The 21,071-nt window shown below is 40.7% G+C and overlaps 2 protein-coding genes across 8 annotated transcripts in view; one reads left to right on the plus strand and one right to left on the minus strand.

The window, feature by feature from the left end:
• Window positions 1-18,499, plus strand: part of BMAL1 (basic helix-loop-helix ARNT like 1) — a 54,094-nt gene extending 35,595 nt beyond the window's left edge. For 2 of the 4 annotated variants that reach the window (XM_065635102.1, XM_065635104.1), the window contains 12 exons: window positions 1,172-1,251; window positions 2,259-2,351; window positions 3,290-3,407; window positions 5,838-5,987; window positions 7,376-7,622; window positions 10,701-10,807; window positions 11,158-11,308; window positions 12,042-12,130; window positions 13,675-13,783; window positions 15,546-15,639; window positions 17,259-17,361; window positions 17,897-18,499. In XM_065635102.1, the coding sequence (XP_065491174.1) occupies window positions 1,172-1,251; window positions 2,259-2,351; window positions 3,290-3,407; window positions 5,838-5,987; window positions 7,376-7,622; window positions 10,701-10,807; window positions 11,158-11,308; window positions 12,042-12,130; window positions 13,675-13,783; window positions 15,546-15,639; window positions 17,259-17,361; window positions 17,897-18,057 (1,502 nt within the window). In that variant the 3' untranslated portion in view covers window positions 18,058-18,499. The remainder of the gene's footprint in view (window positions 1-1,171; window positions 1,252-2,258; window positions 2,352-3,289; window positions 3,408-5,837; window positions 5,988-7,375; window positions 7,623-10,700; window positions 10,808-11,157; window positions 11,309-12,041; window positions 12,131-13,674; window positions 13,784-15,545; window positions 15,640-17,258; window positions 17,362-17,896) is intronic. The other 2 variants (XM_065635103.1, XM_065635105.1) reach the window with 1 other exon arrangement.
• A 416-nt stretch (window positions 18,500-18,915) lies between these two features.
• The window catches only part of BTBD10 (BTB domain containing 10), a 30,140-nt gene continuing 27,984 nt past the window's right edge, over window positions 18,916-21,071 (minus strand). For all 4 annotated transcript variants that reach the window (XM_065635918.1, XM_065635916.1, XM_065635919.1 and 1 more), the window contains one exon: window positions 18,916-20,018. In XM_065635918.1, the coding sequence (XP_065491990.1) occupies window positions 19,708-20,018 (311 nt within the window). In that variant the 3' untranslated portion in view covers window positions 18,916-19,707. The remainder of the gene's footprint in view (window positions 20,019-21,071) is intronic.

Here is a 21,071-nt window from a genome sequence, read left to right on the forward strand (position 1 = left end):
CCAAAGCCATACGTTTTCTTGCCCTTTTACCAAAAAAGAGTAAGTTAATACATTTTGGGAGGATTTCTCCTCTTTTCTTAGCATTTGATGCTGCACATTCATTTACAGCTTATTGGTTCGTGGTCCAATATCATGATCCGACTTGGAAATTTGTGGGTGATCCTCTGACCTGATTGATCACCATCACTAGACTGAACAAAAGCAAGGCAGCTGAGGCACGGGGTGGGACAAAGGGCTCAAGTGGCAGCTGAGGTGGGGGGGACACAAAGGGCTGAAGCGGCAGCGCGGAGTTGAGCCTCGGGTAGCGCTGAGCGGTGCTCTTGGCTGGCAGTGGGCAAAACTGGCTGGACAGAGAAGTTAGATTGTAGATGTAGCTGATATTCCTACAGGACTTCTGAGGGTTTGTGTTCATACCGTTAGCTTGGTGTGAAAGAGTGAAGAGTACTTTGAAAATTCAGTTTCAGGCTTTTCAACCAGTTTCTGTTACAAGCACCTGAAGGGAAACAGGTGGGTTTGGAAGAGTTGGGGTTGTTACCAATGTCTGTATGCCCTAAAGCTTCATTTAAGAGTGAATCGGTGCTTGGGTGCAATCTGTGATAATGGTGAAAGCTTAAGCCTTCAGGAAATATGCCCCTGAGAAAAGATAGCGATGCAGCTAATTTAAAGAAAATCACTGGTCTGGTTTCTAGGAGACCTGGTGTCTTCCAATCATATTTATCCCAGCACTTCTGAAAGGTTTAAGTTCCTAACTGACAATCTGTTTATTATACATGACCTTGTCGTGTTTTACTAAGTTATAAAGAGGATAAATAGTTCGAAGTTTTTTATTCTTTAATCTCTTATTTTTCATTTCTAATTCTGGGAATACACTATAAATCAAGCACAGCACTCGGGTTAAAAAATATGTAGAGGAACACTTTTATATCTCAGAAGGCATTTACTTTGTATTACTACATAATGCAGTATTTGTGTTTTAGCAAAAAAGATTAATCCTTTTTTGAGTTAATACCAACAGAGCTCATGTTGATAGTAAACCAAAGCTAAAATGCAACTTCCATTTTAATGAACACCTGCAGTGAATAACAGTATAAGAAGGAGCCAAGGGGAATTGCTCATTTGAGTGTGTATTGTTAAGTTTGTGATATGGGGATTGTTTGTTTGTTTTCTTTAGGTGCTACAAACCCATATACAGAAGCAAACTATAAGCCTGCTTTTCTATCAGATGATGAATTAAAACATCTTATTCTCAGGGTATGTTTCAGCTTTTAATTAAGAGATACTAATGGCTGTGAAGGTAACTGTCTCAAAGCAAAACACCAGCATTTTTCTGCCTTCTGTATCTGCTTAAGAATGTTCTGGTTATGGAAGATCATGTAGAAACCTGCAAGACTACTGCATAAAGTCAATGGGTTTCAGCGATAACTAGCATCTCTTAATTTAAGTGCGTATGATTTAAGAGGGAGATCTGAGGAAAATCTGATATTTTTGATGGTAACTATCAGAATCTTCAGTTATTTCATGGAACGATTCTGCATGACATAAATAGTTTTCTTGCAGACTTTTTGCTATGGGCTACCTCGACATGATTTTCAGTATGCCCTGATATAGCAAACAGCTTTTTTGAGGTCACTGATGTAACATGACTTAGTATGTTTGGCTGCTTGCTGTATGCTGCTTTTATAGCACGGACAGTATATATCACTTCTCAATAGTTAAGCTCCTCTAGTAGCTTGTGCAATTTGTAAAGCACCGCAGTGTCCAGATGCAGCATATGCAGAGTTTAATTTCTGCAGTGTTGTGACTCTAAAGCTATAAAATTAGGGCCTAATCCTGCATGCTTGTATGTGACAGAAAAAGAGTAGTATTGAAATGGGAGTTACTTGCCTACAGGCACAGAAATAAATATCCAGGTTACGTTCGGATTCTAAAAGAGGAACCATGGAATAAGTACTGTTAAAAGAATATTTTAATTTGAAGGCATTATTAAACATAATCATACTATTATTGGACAAAACATGGATTCTTTCTTCCCATAAAAGTGATTTTAGATTCTGGGCATGATGCCCAGAGTGATGCCAAAAGTGTTTGCAGATGCAAAAAAACCTTTGTTGTAATTTCACATCTTGCCTGTTGACTTGGTTATTTCTAAATGTTAAGACAGCTCTCCTAGTATAGAAATTCTACTATATACAAAGCGTTTTCAAATATTATAATGATGCAATGAGGATGTGTAACTTTATTTTTTTTCCACTAATTAGGCAGCAGATGGATTTCTTTTTGTTGTGGGCTGTGACAGAGGGAAGATACTGTTTGTTTCAGAATCTGTCTTCAAGATCCTCAACTACAGTCAGGTATTCTTTTCCATTTTAAGTAATGTTAGGCCTTAAAAGATTTGAAAGCTTTTTTATGATTATATGTTTATATGGAGGGGTGTTTATACGAAGTCTGTCCTGAAAGCTGAGATTTGTTGAAAAAAAAAAAAAGGAGCTTTTCTATGCCATGTCATTAGAGAAGATCGTTTCTGGTTTCCATTCAGAGTAAGGAAGTGGAAAGGAACTAACTTTTACTTCACCGATTGATGCATTCTGATTGAGGATTTACCCTCAGGCTCATAAAAGCATTATCTAATTGCGAGTCTAAGCAAATATTAAAAAGTCAGTCAGAGGTTCTTCCAAAGCTTCATGTGAATTTTTCGACTTAGTTTTCTTTCTGTCTGTTCTGGCTTTGCTGGCATACTCTACTAATGGAATCTTGGAAGCAATTATACCAAAGCCAGGTTTTTAATATATGCTTAACGTGAGGCTTAACTTGCCCCATATATTGTGTAAATAACATTCTTCATTCTTTCTGTCATCTACCCTCCTTACCAAATTTAAAAACTGTGTTACCCTCCAAAGTTTCCATCAACCAGCCTTCAGTTAGATCTATACTAAATACCTACTCATCATGTAAATATTGAAAGGGATTTTTTGCCATTATGATTTTTTCCTTCATGTCTGTAGCATATGAAGTGGGACTGAAGAGACACCAGAATATTTGTTGGTGGTGAATTGAGCATCTTATTTCTGCAAAACTCTTAGGGAAAATAGTGAAATAAATTACTATGTAATGTAGTCATAACGTCAAAATATACAGAGAAAACGTACCTTCCATTAAATCTTGGATCTCAGATGTTTGATGCTCCTTGGTTAGACGTGTATGTAAAAGGATTGTTTATAATGGATGCTAAAACTGGGAAAATCTACTGAACAATTATTTTAATTTTTGATTAAATTTTCAATCTTTACAGAATGATTTGATTGGTCAAAGTTTATTCGATTACCTTCATCCTAAAGACATTGCCAAAGTGAAGGAGCAGCTCTCTTCTTCCGACACTGCGCCACGAGAAAGGCTTATAGATGCCAAAAGTAAGTATGACCACCTTTTGAAAAACTGTGTCATGAAGCCAGATTCAGTGCTTTTGAATATTTGCCTAATGTCAAAAGGACATGTGTGGGATGCTGTTTAGATTTTGTGTCGTGCCAAGGAAGTTTTAGCTTGAAGACAAAGAAAAAAGTATGAACCAGATACCTGAATGTAGAAGCTAGTAGCTTTGGCTTGCACTGCAGCATAGATGCATTAGTTTAGCTGGCTTCACCCGTGAGGTGCCCTCTCTTTTTCCGGACACTGAAGGTTTAATTTTTCCCATTAAAACATATGAAACGTTTCTTCTAATCCGTCTCAATGGTCAGAACACACTCAATATTATTTTGATTATCCTTGGCTGGCAGTCAAGAGGTGTTGGTCTCTTCTCCCAAGTAGCAAATGATTGGACAAGAGGAAATGGCCTCAAGTTGCGCCAGGAGAGGTTTAGATTGGATATTAGGAAAAAATTCTTCATGCAAAGGGTTGTCGGGCATTGGAACAGGCTGCCCAGGGCAGTGGTGGAGTCACGATCCCTGGAGGGATTTAAAAGGCGTTTAGACGAGGTTCTTAGGGACACGGTTTAGTGCTAGAGTTAGGTTAGGTTATGGTTGGACTGGATGATCCTGAGGGTCTCTTCCAACTCAAATGATTCTATGATTCTAAGATAGAGGATTATTTTTATTTTTTAATTACTTAATTGCCACTTCTGTTGATGACCTAACCTTTCTCTTATAAGGTTTTTAACCTGGTCCTTAGAATCGTCTCCTACTATGTCTCTTACTTCGATTGCACTCTGGTATTTTAAAGTAGTTCTGTATCTGTGCCACTTTTGAGGTGAGTGGGTGTTTAATTCACTCTCAGAAAAGGCATCTGCATTGCTTAAGTAGAAGGTGGTGTCTTACAAGTTCAGATTTCCAGGTCATTACATCTCATGCTTGTCAGGAGCAGAAACCTGTAGGAGCTCATCCCAAAGAAGCCACCAGTTCAACTTCCGAACCTGAAGCTGAGAGATGAGCCTAAAGGCTCCAGCTGGACCAACCGAAGCTTTTCTGGCTCCTGGTTTTGTCTGGTTCTCAAGCATGTATACCCAGTGCTAGCTCCTTTTTTTTTGTATGCCTCTGACAAAGTTAGGGCAAAAATAAATACTATGAATTACAGTCTTCCCATCTGCTATGATAGACTGATCGGTAGAATTTCAAGAACTCATATTCTTAAAGAGTACTAGTATGTATGTATTTATTTTTATGTTGGCGTGAGTGACTCAGGCACAGCTTGTACCCTCATCGCTGAACAGCAGTTTGGAGTGTGTGTGGTGCAGGACAGGCTGACCTCCTTGAGGTGACCTCACTCGATTCTACTTTTAACGGAGGCACACTTCACACTAAAACATCGGCATCGTGTTCCTCTTTATGTTAAAAGCCTACAAGGCCCTAGAACTTTTTGTACATGTTTATAGCTGTTTGTTTATACATATCCCTGTGCAGAAATGGTTGGATAGCAAGCTGTTGCAAAGCTGCTCTGTGATTTAAATCCTCCATCAGCTCTTGGAGCATGGTTGCCTGGAACTCCAGCCGCATCACTGGCGTTGCTGATACCTGCACTGCTGATGCACGCCCGGCATTTTCCTGCAGCTCTGATTGTAGCAGCGCTCTGCTGTTGGCTCCCAGAGCTGATGTGTGTTTTGGTACCGTGTTTCTCCGGTTACTTTCCACAGAAAAGAATCTTAAGAATCTCCTGTAAGAACGTGGTGAAGGTCAGGACTTATGGTCAGAGCATGTTCCTATGCCCTTACTTCTTTGAGGCTAGAGATTTCTTACACATAACTGGAGGTCCTGGGGATTTGCAGTCCCTGTGTAGGTCACTGCTACCTTTTTTCCTCCTTCTATCAGAACAACAACAAAAATCTGATGTTTAGAAACACACCATTTGAGATGGACCTGGAATGGCACGGCACTGCGCATGCACAGGTGCTCTCTGGTAGGTGTGTGATAGAAAAGTCTTCCAGTCCAAAGGGTGATGGACCTATGGAGTGGCTTCATGTATGAAGTACTGCTCTGGTTATGGGTAATTAATCTCTATTTTAATCAGTTGATTAGTGTTCAAAGAAATCACAACACTTATTGCAAAACTTGTGTCTTTTGCTAATCTTTGCATTTAGAACCCTGTGTTCTCAAGCTTGCGTCAATGTTTTCACGCTAGAAAGCGTAATCAGAAATTCTAATGTTGATATGGTCAGTTGAGTCCTGCACATATTCACTTACATGAAAATCTCCAAAACAGGACCTCTGCTTCTGAAGAAGGATATAAAAGGACTTCTGCGCAAGTCCCAGCAAAGTTGAAACATCGTACAGTTGGGCTGTAGGATGTAATCATTTGTATGGTTAACTTTTTACCTGACAAGAAGACTTCCTCACTTCCTCTGTTTGCTACAGCTGGACTCCCAGTTAAAACTGATATAACACCTGGGCCATCACGACTGTGTTCTGGAGCAAGACGGTCCTTCTTTTGTAGGATGAAGTGCAATAGACCTTCAGTGAAAGTAGAAGACAAGGATTTTCCTTCAACCTGTTCAAAGAAGAAAGGTAACAACTACGCATTTTATTACCGAATGTAATGGCTGTCAGGCTTGTTTTTATACAATTGCTCATTTGCAGTGGTTATTTTTTTTACATTTATTGAACACTGTCAGTGTTTCTTATTAAGATATTGAACTGTGTCTAGGTCTGTTACTCCCTCATGCTTGCTCCCCACACCCAGCCCAATAGTAGCTGTTAGATGCTGTATTAGCAGATAAAGCCAAATTCTCCTCCCTGCTTGCTTGAAATTTTTGCAGGCAGGTTGTGCTGACAGTTCTGGTGTGGTTACTGGATCTCCTTCAGACACTGATCATATCACATTCAGTCTTGGCCTCCAAGCTGATGTCTCCAACAAAGGGGAGCTGTTAGCCATTCTATTTCTCCACTCCATATTTGTCAAGTGATATTTGCATGGATATCCAGCTTAAAAAATGAGTTTATACTGAGTTCATTTGTGCTTTTGGTGCATTTTGAGTACTGGAAACAGCATTTCCACACCAGATGTATTTGGCCATAACATTATCAAAGTTGGTAATATTTTTTTCCTCTGCAGGGTATTATTCTAGACATGTTGGAATATATTTAGTCCAAATTTGAAAGTTTCCTCTTTGAGTACTTTGGATAATACATTTGTTATGAGTTAGTAGGAAGTGTCAACTAGAGAACAGAAGGCAATTTCAGGGTTTTGTCTCTGGATGTGACAGCTGCTCCAAGCACTTTGTGCTGGGTTCAGACACAGCTTCAGCCTTGGGTCATGCTTTAGTGCTCACCCCTGAGCAAAGCAGCTTGTGCAGTTAGGCCTGAGCCTTCTACTCTGCCTCTCTGTCAGTCTCCTTCCTTGTAAGGCCTGCTCAGTGCTGAGGAATACGAGTTTTCCTTTCAGATACTGACTGTACTAGTCCTCACTGTCAATCTTCATCCTCACCCCTATGCACGACTATACCCTGTACACCCCAAACGGTGTCTGTTCTGCCAAACAACCTGTTCCTGGTTTTCGTAGGAGCCTCACGTCAAGTTGAAAAAGGCATCTTATTTATTAATATACTAATTTCTTCAAACCTTTAGATTATTTGCACCCTCTGCTGAAATAATAAATGTGATGCAATTTCTACTAATAGATTGTCGAAAGTGACTTTGGTCTGAACTATATGGTGTTTCAGTATAAATAATTGTTTTGCAGAGATGAATTATTTATTGGGTTATCTCAGATTAGCCGCATTGAAGCAGGAGTGCTGAAAAAATCCCTTAGTGAACAGTATCCCAATTTTGCTGGATAAGAGAGGAGATGCATTATTAGCAGAACTGAGATGAAGTTCTCCCAATATCCATGACCTAATTGTTTTTGTTGGATTTTGGTTTTCTTTCTTTTTTTTTTTTTTTTTTTCTTTTTACAGCAGACCGCAAAAGCTTTTGCACTATTCATAGTACAGGATATTTAAAAAGCTGGCCGCCAACGAAAATGGGACTAGATGAAGATAATGAACCGGATAACGAGGGCTGTAATTTAAGCTGTCTTGTTGCAATTGGACGGCTGCATCCTCATGTGGTTCCACAGCCAGTCAACGGGGAGATCAGGGTGAAGCCTACGGAATACGTTTCTCGACATGCAATAGATGGGAAATTTGTTTTTGTAGATCAGAGGTAAGAATATTTGTGATAACTTCCACAATAAGTCACTGTCCAACACTGCTTTACTGACAGCTTTACTTAGAGCAGTGTAAGTACCATTGAAAAAAGAAATTACTGTTCTTTTCAGCGTTTTACTAAATCCTGACTGCAAGTTATTTTGGTTTTTGAGACCCAGCTCAAAGCTATTACTTGTATTTATTCGGTATTACTGACTAAATTAAAAATAAACAAACAAACAAAACCCCTCCAAAAATATGGCTTACTAGACAGAAAAATCCGGGGGTCATTTCTGCCCATTTGTTATGGGAATGTAAATAGGTTATCCTCAGAAGAATGTGGTGTCCTATTTTTGAAACTGGACCTTTAATTACTACCTCTTCATTGTCTGAAAACTTCTGCAAACACTGTATAGCTATTGCACAAGCTGCATTAGGTTTTGATATTATATACATTTATTTAACTATATACTTGGACACATTCTGCTGAATGAATACTTCTGTATGTGATCTTTTGTATTTATATGAAAGAAAGATTTCCCTAAGTTTTGCTTCTTGGAAAAGGCTTGAGAACTGTGTGGTATCTTCCTTCAAACATCAACTTCATTTATTATCTAAAAGGCTAGTTCTTATCATTTTCAACAGAAATTGGTTGAATTTTCCTAAGTAGCAAAGAGACGTATTTTGTGTGTGTTATCTGGCTGGCTGCAGTGGTTGGGTTTTTTGATTTTGGGGATTTGGGGTTTGGTGTGGGGTTGTTATGGGTTTGGTTTTGGTTTGTGGGCTTTTTTATTGGTGGTTTTTGTTGTTGTTGTTGTTGTTAACAGTTTGCTGTCAGAACAGCAGGTTCCAGTGAACCATCCTATCTCTTACTTCTTCGGTACTTTTAATGGCTCTGGATGGTGAATTTGGCAGTAAAATCAAGTTTATTATATATGCAGATGACATCATCTACAGTTTCAGAATTCAAAGCTGCCTTATTAAGTCGGAGAAGCAAACTAAGGAAAAAAGTAAATAAAGGATGAAATTAAAGGAGGACAAGAACAATTTCCTTCCCTGCTTAATAGAATATGGTCAGATATTGAGTTCACTAAGTCTTTTGCCATCTGCTGTAATTTGGTGCTGCTTCTCCTTTGCAAAAAGCCTGGTGATCCTGCTGTGAAAGTAAATGTGAAAGGTTTGACAAGTTGCTCACCGATGCCCGTATTGGTTGTTACCCATCTACGTCAGGTTTCCCACCACTGCCGTGCTGTTTAAAGGCTTGGTTAGTGAAGTCCTTGGAAAAATACCGGAGTAAGGTTGACTTGGTTCCCAGGTCTTCCTTTTTAAAGGTAGATTCTCCGTTTTGCTGGTTCGTGGTTCTCCACAGGCTCTCAGAGATAATTCATCAGAACAGCCTTGGAGCTGTCAGCAGTTGAAGTGTCCTGGGATAAGGTTCACAAGACAAAAGCCAAAAAATTTCTCTTGTATGAATACTCATAACGTTGCCTTCTCCAAGGCTGAGGTCTGAGAGCTCCCTGTCAATGAGGACTTCAGGCATAAGCCACCTGATTGGTGCTGAACGCTCTTAGTGTGTCTGGGGAAAACACAAAAGTGCCCTGCATTTAAATACTATGGGGTTTGTGTTTCGATGCCTTTCCTGCTGTTCTTATTCATAGGTATTAATATGTACTAATTTCTACATTTTATAATACTTCATTTGGGCATTTTTTGGAATTGCAGAGAGGTAATCTGCCTAGGTTTGTTCCTTATCCTTCCTATTTAATTTGCATTGAGATAGCTTGGAATCGTGACTCATACTAATTTCTTCAAGAACTATAATTTTTCCTTCGGTAAATTTTCGTCTAAGAAATATACAAAACCAAAGTTCCCTGTAGTTCACTAGTTTTGCTTTTCTCTGTTCTTCTAGTGAGGATCTCAGACTCTTACCCTGGAGTCATTTACCCGCATTACTCTCTATGCTGATGTTCCCGAGCAGTTTCCCTAGGGCTGCTGCGCGTTGGATTCTGACCACGCTCTCCATCTTCTGAACTAAATGGTGTGCATGCCAAGGTCTTCCTGGATGGCTTGTCCTGCTTCGTTTCTTTCTCAACTGTTTCTTCCTTGATCAGGAACTCTTAGAATGATTTCCCGGGAGTGGCTGTGTTCTGTGCACCATGACAGAACATGCTCTCCCCTCCCAGATACCCTCTAGCATCCGTCATGTGCACCCTGATGTGAGGTGACAGCAATTCTTCCTTGTCCCCCTGCCCAGAGCCGTTGTTTTTCATGTTGCCGTTCTGGGTCAAGTGACTTCTCCTAATAAAGTTCTTACAGCTTCTAAATCATTAACTCAAGAAATAATTCTTGTCATCCTGTTTTAACCTACAGCTCTCCAGAGTGTCTAGGATACTGGCCCCCTATAGCATCTCCCTTGTTAAGAACAGCCCTTCCACCTTGTGTTCGGCTGTCGAACGGGTCATTGCCCTGTACCTGCAGCGTTGCTTTGCCTTTTCCTCTTGAACTTGGTTTCAGGCTTGGGTTACTGGTTTCTGGAGATACCCTCCATCCCTGCCAACAGCTCCTTGGGCACTCTGCCTGAGAGGCGGATCCAGAATCCCTGTCTTTCCCATGTTGTGGATCACAGGTGTATTTAGTTTTTCAGTCTAAAGTTTTCTGATGAGGAACAGACTTTGTGGCTGGTTGTGATGAAACAGAAAGTTGTTTTACATGGTCTTGCTCCTGTCCAATTTAAACCAGAGACACACAGTAGGTCTTTTAGTGCTTTATCAGGAAAATGCTGTTTGTTAACCTTTCCTTTTTTATGATTGTGGGGTTTTTTTGGGGTGCGTGCCACTCTTCAGGCATTCGACTAGAGGAGCAAATGCTCCTGAAGCGCTTGTGCTACAGTTTGGTGTCTGTGCAGCAGCAGCACTGTGGGTGCATAAAGGAAGACTGCAGTTTTTCAGACCTTTAATGTCTGTTTTTCAATGGCAGAAAGCTCTGTATTACCTTGTGGCTGCTATAAGGCAGCTTTATTGAGATTTAAATTCTCAAAATTAAAATGTACCTCCTCTCTTTCCCTCTCCCCACCCCTGTACCTCTCTTCCTCAAGGGCAACAGCCATTTTGGCATACTTACCCCAGGAGCTTCTAGGTACTTCGTGTTATGAATATTTTCATCAAGACGATATAGGACATCTTGCAGAATGTCATAGACAAGGTATGATTATTAATAATTCAATACAGAAATTTTGTAAAAGTGTTTGGAACAATTGTATATCAAGGAAAAAAAAAACCAACAACCTTGAAAATATTTGGATATCTCTCTGCTTGCAAATCCTTTAGTCAAGAACATTGTGCTGCATGTGCCAAACAATGTGATTATCATAGACTTCCATGGATTTTTAGTGAATATTTGAGGTTCAGGTTTGGTGAGGGGGGATGACTGCAGAAATAGCATTTTTCTTCAGGGGTGAAGGGAAGAATTAACCAAGTTTTCCCTAATTAAGGGCTCTGCTTATGTAGTCCTGGTGCCTGTTTGACACAAGGTTACTTGCTTTCTGTGTTTAGTTTTGCAGACAAGAGAAAAAATCACAACCAACTGCTACAAGTTTAAAATAAAAGATGGCTCTTTTATTACATTGCGGAGTCGCTGGTTCAGTTTCATGAACCCTTGGACCAAAGAAGTAGAATACATCGTCTCAACAAATACAGTCGTTTCGTAAGTATTTTTCCCTTAGCAGAGGCGTGTAAATGCTGAGTGCTTTGCCTTGTTTTCAAATGAGATTTGACATACCACATTGTTCAAGAAGAGACCGGACAATGCCCTCAGGCACGTGGTATGAACCGTGGGGTTGTCCTGTGCAGGGACAGGAGTTGGACTCGATGATCTTTGTGGGCCCCTTCCAACTCAGGACATTCTATGATTCTAAATGTGTGCACATATTCTATATGACAATTGGTGTCTTCTCTAGATAACACCTGGAACTGTATACCCAGGGAGAGGGGAATTTGTTTAATAATTGCAGTAGTTTAATATGTGTCTGTTAAGGTCTGCAGAAATACAAATATTTTCTTTCTTTAGGGAAATCTGGGGTTCCAGTCTTTGCAGGAGATGCATTTCTTTGCTTTCATAGGAACTTCGCCCCCTCCTTTTATTTTTGCTTGAGGGTTCTGTACAGGTGCCGTGACTTCACAGTAGAATAGCTGCTGTAGAGGAATTCTTTTACGAGAGAAGCTCTTTGGGTTCTGCATTGCACACCTTGAATTGTAACATGGTGGTTTGTTTCTGTTGTTTAGCTGCCCTTGGTGTCAGTCAGAGTGCTGCTTTTGCAGGGGGTGATAGTGACTCACAAAGCGGTTAAACCCTGAAGCGCTCCGTTCTGACACACCGGTACAGTGACTGTTTCACAGCGTTTTCTATCACTGATTGTTCTAATTCTTGAAATCCACAGCACCAACGTACTCGATAGTGGAGACGCAGCCTTTCCACAGCTCGCGGCTTCTCCACACAGCATGGACAGTGTGCTTCAGGCTGGAGAAGGTAACTCCTGGAGCGAGAGGAAATTATTGGCCTTGTTAGCAGCTAGTCTTGCATGCACAAATTGGCTGCACTCTTGCCTTGAGAATTTGTTAACATCCTAAAGAAAAATAAGTTTTAGGGCAAAAAAGTGCTAATGCAGTTCTTGCCCTGTTGAACTTAAATAGCAACTTTGATAGAAGCTGGTCAAAGAGAAGTGAATGAGCAAGTTAAAAGAAAGAAGTCTAAACTGTGGAGGAGTGCCGTACAGGAGAACTGTTTGGCTTCATGAGTGGTGTTATTTGTACCTTGTCCAAGAGTGAATTCAAGTTCTGTGGTCAGTGCAGGTGACTGCTCAGAGGGTGAATGGATCATAAATGGAGTTTGGCCACTTGGCTTATTGCCCCTCACCTGCCCTTGGTTTGACTTTTTGTCAAGACACAAAGACTGACCCCTGGTAGTCACCATGGGGTTGCTATGAATGTTGCAGATCACTGAGCCATCTTTTTTAACGGGCAGTGTGCAGCAGAATGTGGAGCAGAGCTTGATTTAATAATGAAGCTTTACTGGAGCAGGGAGGAAGCGAGGCAGAAAAGGAGGCAGTGACAGCCCATGGATGCAAGATGGTGATAATACTGAGATCCTTTCCAAAAAGTTGGAAACCATTGTGCTTAGAGACCCTGTTTACTAGATACTACTTCTACCCGCTGTGTCTTCATAGCTGTAGAGCAAGGATATTGCACGTGTCTGGAATTACTTCGTCAGTTGTACACAACAGACTCAGCAGAACAGTTCAAGACTCCACAAAGCTGGGCTTTTCAGTTATCTCTGTTCTGAAAAATGAGGTTCAGTAAGTGCAACTATGGAGGAGAAGGGTGGCAAAGCGTGGGGCAGCTGACAGCGCTGGGAAGAGAAGCTGCCATGTAGGCACGATGGTTAGTAATTGAAGGTAGAGTACCAGCAGTAATGCGGTGTCGGCCTTCTGAGAATGGAAAAAAAATATAGCACAAGCTGTTCTGTAATAGGGTAAGCCTGTTCTTGGTGCAAGTGTCAAATGACGTTAAAGTAACAGTGGAGCTTCTAACCACCCAGACCGCACTTCTTCCTGCATTTTTAGATACTTGCAGTTACCTATGGGGGTTTATTTGTGTTCATCAGGTAACTTGGGCGGAACCCGTATTGAATGGAATATGCGCTGGCAAGTTCTTCACACAAAGCAAAGAACAAACATGTTTGGAGATGCGTGTATTCAGGCGTAGAATAGAGCAGGTCTGACAAGGTATTCTTTACCAAGTTCGGATGAGAGGTGCTACCAAATGCTTGGAACAGCCAGATTCTGACAAGCGTCAGGATGTGTTGTGTACCTGCTGGCACAGAGCGATGTCCAAGAGACAGAGCATAGCAAGTCAGTGCTTTCCATAGATTCGCAGGTGCTCACCAGTTGGTCGAGTTGTAAATAAATACAGCTCAGAAGGTCCTACAGCGTGTCAAAACATGCCTAAATACAAAGGTTTTTTGGAAGACATTTGCAAGCTCTTACCTGACCTTAAGGTATCTACTCATTTCAGGTGGCCCAAAAAGGACCCATCCTACTGTGCCTGGAATTCCAGGTGGAACAAGGGCTGGGGCAGGTAAAATAGGGAGGATGATTGCTGAAGAAATCATGGAGATTCACAGGTGAGAGATGTTAAAGCAAGAAAAGTATTGTTCTTTAAGAGGAAATTAAGGAAGTCTTTCTTCAAGCTGGATATGGAATAATACAATTGGATTTTATAAGGAGACAGCTACAGATACCTGAGACAGTCAAAGCCCATAGCGAAAGAATGAAAAAGTTAACAGCCTTCCAGCTTTCTGCTGTAAAAGACTAATATTGGAACTTTTTTTGTAATGGTAATAGTTATCTGCTTACCAGAAACAGTAGTTAAAAAGAACAGCTAACTAGAAACAAATTTCTTACCAGACTGTTCTTTTTTACAATGACTTAAGGGTGTAAGTGGCACAGCCTCCAAACGCCAGAGCTATTGACTATGTGCCAAAAAAGCAATGCTTACTTTCACGTGATCCACTTTTTTCAGATGCTTTAAGAGTTATTAGATTCAGTTCAGCGTGTGCGGTTCTCTCACAGCTCTTTGAGCCAGGAGACAATGATTAAGCGAGCTGTGCCTGCCCAGGGACGCTCTGTCTCAACGTCAAGACGCAGGTCTCTGGTTTACACCATTAGCCTTGCAGCACCCTTCAGACCGGGACTGTAGTAGCACAAAGCTCTTTCTCCGGACAGCCAGCTCATCTCTCACCTGTGTGAGCAGCTACTTTCAGTGGGTACCACTTAATTTCTGCTGGCTAACAATCCCCACTCTTCATTAATTTCCTCTTGGGAATTGTTCCCTTTCCTATAAAAGTGGCCTCGTCCCGCAGATATTCAGTGGCAGTAGTTTAACTGTACTGAGCTGCACTGCAGGAAGACGTTCAGTCTCTTTCCCATAGTTTTGTTTCTGCTGCCGGCCAGAGACTATTTACATCACCATTTAAGGAACAGCAGACCTAGCACACAAGGCTTCTTTCCTGTGTATACGAATAGGAAGGAGGAGGAAAAAAAAAGAGGGAAAAAAAAGCTATGCTAAGGCTGAACTACTACTTTGAAACTCAACCATTCTTTTTAGTAGCCGTAAAACACTTAATTAGCCTGAGTGTAGTAGTATGGCTTACCACACCGGTGTTTTCATTTCATTTCAAGACCCTGGGTTAGTTCCAGTCCTTTTTCAGCAGCTGTTACTATTTTCCAAAGCTGCCTTCTGTTCAGCTTTCCCAGGGGAACTCTGCCAAGGATAAGATTCCCATTTCCATTGCTTTTCTCTGTAACTACCCCTCCTCCCTTTAGAGATTTTTTCATTCTACAGTTAATACATTATTCATTAATAAAAACATGATATTTGATCAAGCTATGGAAAATTGAAATGAAAGATGCTGCTTTGGACAGTTTAAAAAAAGTAATATTAACTATATCAAATGTCCAGTGTACTTTTGCAGCAGCCGCTCACTTATGGAGTCTAGGTTACGGTGACTGAGGCAGCTCAAATTCTTAGCTGGACTAAATTGAACTAAAATACAAAAAAAAATGAGGCTTTCCTCAGTACCCAGGACCTTTTCCTTCTCACTCTGTGAAGTCTGTACGGGAGCAAAGAAAGAGGAGGAGGAGATAAAGCTTGCAGACCGAGCAAGCTGGATGATTTACACACAACTGTATCTAGTTGCAAATAAAAACGTTGCTGATGATGATTTGAGTAACACTGAAGAACCAAGGAAATTACAAAAAAGAAATTAATGATTTTAAAGACTGTATGCCACCTGATACTAAAGTCAGCATTTGAAACTCCAAGTCTCTGGCACCTGAGTCTTGAAGCTGCTGATATATTCATTCCCTATTTTATACATATTTTAGGATAAGAGGGTCATCACCTTCTAGCTGCGGTTCAAGTCCACTGAACATTACAAGCACTCCACCACCCGACACATCCTCCCCGGGAGGCAAGAAGGTAAGAACAAGCTTTACAAACAGTCTTGTGGCAGCGGTGGCGAGTAACGGGAGATCACGCTTATAAAATTACCCGTGGTGGTGAACTCCTCCTGGCTGCTTGGCTGAACAAGTCTGACAGCAAGTCCAAGTATTCTGGCGGCCAAAATCCCTTTACAGTAGTCCCTAAAGTGCAGAGACCAGTAGTTCTTAAACAATGGCAGCTTTTGAAATCCACCTGTTCTTTAGATTTTCACTTCTATTTTTTTTAACAGAGCTGCAATAAACAGCCCTCATAGCTCTTGATCCTCTAGAAACTCTTTAACACCACGTACTGGTGAACAATGGAATTGCTGTCAGTTGAGCACTGACTGTGCTCCAAGGAATCACAACAGCTTTACTGCTGTAGCACAAAATATGACAATTAGATACTTTACTGTGCTCCAACAGTTTATTTTTAAATCAATGCCATGCACCGTGCCTTGTTCTAAGATCGCTTCAGTAGCACTTACGTACCAATACTGACACTTAACCACCCGAACGCTTCTACTGCCTGCATTTAAGTCATCTAGTAAATTGTTGTTTATGGGAGGTGTATTTAAGGCAAGAAAAGCACGTATCCAAATCCTTCTGCTGTGCATTCAAATGCTGCCTCAGACTTACTTTTTTTCCCCAGAAGTTATGATGACTATACATAAGAATTGTTTGTACTGGAGCATGTAGCCGACAGCAACTATTTCTGTCTATTCCTGACTTGCTTTGCTCTTCAAATAAAATTGAAGTTGAAACAAACTGAGTTATAATTCTAGAAATAGTTATTCTTGCTCCTTCCACAATAATTCAACACCTACATATAGTAAGGGCTACTGTAACAGAATAAAGGAAAATACACATGAGGAGCTGGGTATTTCTAGTAGGGTACCCCCCCTCAGTATTTCTCCTCATTAGAAGGCTGCGTTTGCGAGAAACAACACAAGTTCCAGGCGATGCTGCTCTCAGAAGGGAGCTCACCAGTACTTACCTTCCAGCGCACACACATCTGAGCAGTTCAAAAATATGGCCCAAGTTCAGCTGTTCCCTCATGATTTAAAATCCCAGAGAAGGTTCTTCCATCTCTGCTGAGCTCCGGTGTGCCCGGTACCGCTGTGCTGCTCCGCACCAAAATGTGGTTGGTTAGGCTGGCGATCCAGGAGCAATGCTCAGCTCGTGCCACCTGTGTCTACCACGCTGCTAAAATGAAGGATCTTAGTTGACAGTACCTTACATATGGTAGATTTGTAAATTCACAAGCATTCTGTAGCTAGCTGCAATTACTATCACTTGCAGATGAAATACTTACAAAGATGACCTGCAGAAATCCCCCGAGGACTTTTCCAGTAGTTATTCACAAGTTACTTTCAGAACTTCAGCCTGTAGTACTGACTTGATCTCCTCCTTCCTGGTGGTGACACACTGTCCATCTGACATCTGCTCGATGGGCATAATACAGAGGAAGTAATTCCCAGGTTACAGCTAGCCTTTAGGTGGTGTTTTTTTTTTCAGAAAGTCCATCTTCCCTGTATTTAAAATCCCAATATAGGACAATTTAAGACTTAATGCAACATTTCCTGCTGTTTCATGGCTCCTGTTTTTTCTTTCAAGATCTTGAATGGTGGCACTCCAGACATTTCTTCAGCTGGGTTATTGTCTGGGCAGATTCAAGATAACTCTGGGTACCCGTATTCTGACAACTCCTCTATACTTGGTAAGTGTAATATGCCTTAATACCAACTAAACACAGACGGACAACTGTAACAAGATTATTTTTTTTTAGCACTAACTTGCTTTCAGCACAAAGCCCATAACCTGCCCCTCTGTTTGCCTGAAGAGTAGCCTAGCAGGCTCTTTCGCTAGCTTACTTGATAATTTTTTTTAGATAGTAGTTGGAAACGTTTCTTCTCTCGCTGGATCAGTGTGAATTAGCTCAACTCCTTACCTGCTTTTTGTGAATGCTTTTAACAACTGAAGACAAGAAAGGCCTGACTCCTAGATGTTCATCTAGACTTATTTTTGAAGGACAGCACACAAGGTTGTCCTTATTAGGCGTTACTGCTCATTTCTGAGGAGTGACCTGCCCTTTGTACCCAGGTAGCAGTGGCACCCCTGAACCTGTGGCAACCTGGATAGCAAACAGGTTAATCCTCCCAAAACAGTTCAGCCTGCTCAGCTCCTTCAAGTCATATGGCAAGTGAACAAAATAAAACGGACCTTCTGACAACATACTGTTTTTACACTTACAGGGGAGAACTCTCATATAGGCATTGACATGATTGACAACGATCAAGGATCAAGCAGTCCAAGCAACGACGAGGCAGCGATGGCCGTAATCATGAGCCTTCTTGAAGCAGATGCAGGTCTTGGTGGCCCCGTGGACTTCAGTGATTTGCCGTGGCCCTTGTAAGTGATGCACCTGGCTTCAAGATCCAAATATCAAAGTGCATTTACTGGTGGAGTTCTACAGTCTGTGAAACTTGTTGGACTGAGAAGCTTTTATGTACAAACTTCATAAAAGCTGTATCAGAGTGCAACTCATCCTACCATGTGTAACTTCAGACAAAGTGGAATAACCTGCTACAGTGTTCTGTGTTGATTTGGTTAGCTGTGTATAGCTTGCAATACTTGTATATTTTGGATTCTGTTGTTTGAATTTTTTTTTAAATCACTGTGCAACTCACTGGCATCAGTGGTAGCTTTTATATGCAAATGACCATTTCAGATGTATGGTGTGTTTTTACACTGCAAAACAGTCCCCATGTGGATATTTCTTATACTAATTGTACCATAAAGCTGTTTATTCTTTCTTGTAAGAATCCTTTACTATAAATATTGTTAAAGTGTAATGTATTAGACAGTTAAATATTTTTAAAATAAATGTTTCCCTTGTTCTAAGATGGAGCATTTACTTTGATAAATAAATTTGATAAAACCCTGCTGAAGGCGCATGCTAGAAGCAGTTGCCTATTTATCATTTCTTTAGCCTTGGGGGAAAAGGGAGGAAAAACAATGCCTTACATACACTTACAAGAGTTTGTCACTGCCATAAATTTCCAGAGAAGCTATTATTGCTTACTCCTAGGTTCAGGTATATACTAGGAAAAAAACAACAGTAAGGTAGATTAAGATAGTCTGACATTACCAGATTTCCATTTAAGAAATACTTGGTTTTCACTTACTAACCATCCTTCCCTAAAGAAAGAAAAACAACTACTTTCAAAATTCATCCATATACTTAATCTCATTCACAGATAATCCAAGCCCATTAAAATAATGGAAACTTTATTTGCATGAAAAACTTGTTTACAATCATTAATGAAGAATGAACCATTTGCATTTTCCTATTTCATGACACTTATGAAAAATGTATTAAATAAATATTTGTGAACAGATTAAGGCAAAATTTAAGATAAAGCCCCTATCCATTGTTCACAATTTTTGAACGTGGCTCACGCTGCAAACAAGTGAAAAAATTCACTGAAGAACTTTAACAAGATGTTACATGGGTCATTGAATCATGTCCTCAATCCAAAAACCCAATAGTAAGTAGTTTTGTGCTCAACCATATACAATAACTTTAAAAGGGTCAATCTAGTCAGAGCAAAACTATTTACAGCTAATACTTTTGATAGAAGCACTTTGTTAGTATTGTGCAATACGTTTATAAAAAATGGCTTCAAATTCCATTTATCAACCATTTATAAAGTGCTACTATCAATTCCAACTCTGCGTTCTAACCCCCATGTAACAACACCGATGTGCACTCACCACCAGCCTCCCGGCGTTTGCGATGGGCTTCAGAGTGAGGACAGTCCAGCATACAAATCACCAACGTCACAAGCCTACTGGTAAACACAGACACGGATGTAACTGTAACCGCGGGTGTGTGACCTGTACTCTTCCAAAAACGGTCAGGAGCTCCCTGTGGTCTTTTCCAAGGTCCGTACTGCAATATCCTAAACACTGTTACACAATGGAGAAAACTGGAATTGCAGCGTAGTATGAGTTGAGTACAGAGTCACTGTAAAGTAGCATGCTTTTTTTATTAGAGTCTAGATCAGAGCGGTGGGTTTTGCCCCTCAGTATCCATCTCACTGTTATTGGGTGGAGGATGAATCGGCAGAATATCCAGCTCGTCTACTTGGGGGGTGGGATGCATGACCACCAGCTGGTCCTGGGGTATATCTGCTGCCGCTGCTGCTAAATTTGTAATAGATTTGCTCTTCACGCACTGAAAGTCAACGTGCCGACTCTTTCCTTCCTCCTTCTCCCACGACATCCGAATAAAGGGTCTTTGGACATAGTTGTAAATCACCTCCGGCCTTCCGCCTGGTCGCTTTTTCACTTTCTCTTTGTAAGTAGGGTAACCTAAGAGACAGAGCACAGCAGAAGGGAAAATTTCCTGTTTAGTTCAGGGTTTTCTTTTACAAAAAGGCAGCGTGTGGCAGCACAGTGAAGATGAGCAGTTGTCACCATCAACATCCTCAATGGAAACAGATGCCATCGTGTTGTTCCTAATGTTATCTATGCCAGGAGAACACACAGTCAGCGGTTCAACTACCAACCAAATTGTAAGGAAAGAGGCTACAGTGCTATCGATAATGAATGTTTTGCCACCAGACAACTCCAAACTTCACAGGCAAAGCAAGTTGCTCCTTCCACGAGCCAAAAGCAGACAGCTGTTCCTAGAACACTACCACCTGGAACGTGGGAAATAAGATCTCAAAAGTCCAGGACAATGTCGCTCTGATCTGTGGTTTAACTGCCCAAGTGGAATCCTCACACATTCCACCCAGCTCCCTCAAATTATGAAGATATACCATTTTAGACCAATTACCACTTCTGGTTATGCTGTGTTCGAGTCACCTCTCCCCTCTGCCTAAGCAATCATTTTCATTACATATTCTTATGGGGCACTAGCATTAAAGTTTAGCCAAACAGTTGTTCTTTGTCTAAAACAAGAAATACCAGCAGAAATAATCTGGTATTAGCCAGTATCACACACAAAACCAGTTCTTGTTTAGTTGAATGGCTTGTCAGGCTGAGGCTCACACCTTCTTCAGCTGAACTTATTTACTTTTTTTTTTTTTTTTTTTTAGAGATCACAAGCAGTTAAAAGCATTTGCTTTTGGTTGGCAAATTGCAAATGTAACTATGACAACTCGGTGAGTGAATAAAAGAAATCCTGCCAATTATAAAGGCTTTTTTAATATTTGGGTCAACAATCAAGGAAAATGAAATGCAAAGAAACCCAGTTATTACATTCACGATAAAAATCTAAGACTACATCATGTAGTTGTCTTTTGCAAAGCCAGAGCTGAGATTTTACAGATCAGCCTCCTAACTTACAACATGTTTATTTCAGATTAGTATTTATTTGCGCTTCAGTGATCCATTTGATAGCTTTGTATTTCCTGAAAG

This window comes from Caloenas nicobarica, chromosome 5, assembly GCF_036013445.1.
Source record: "Caloenas nicobarica isolate bCalNic1 chromosome 5, bCalNic1.hap1, whole genome shotgun sequence".
NCBI classification, from domain to species: domain Eukaryota; kingdom Metazoa; phylum Chordata; class Aves; order Columbiformes; family Columbidae; genus Caloenas; species Caloenas nicobarica.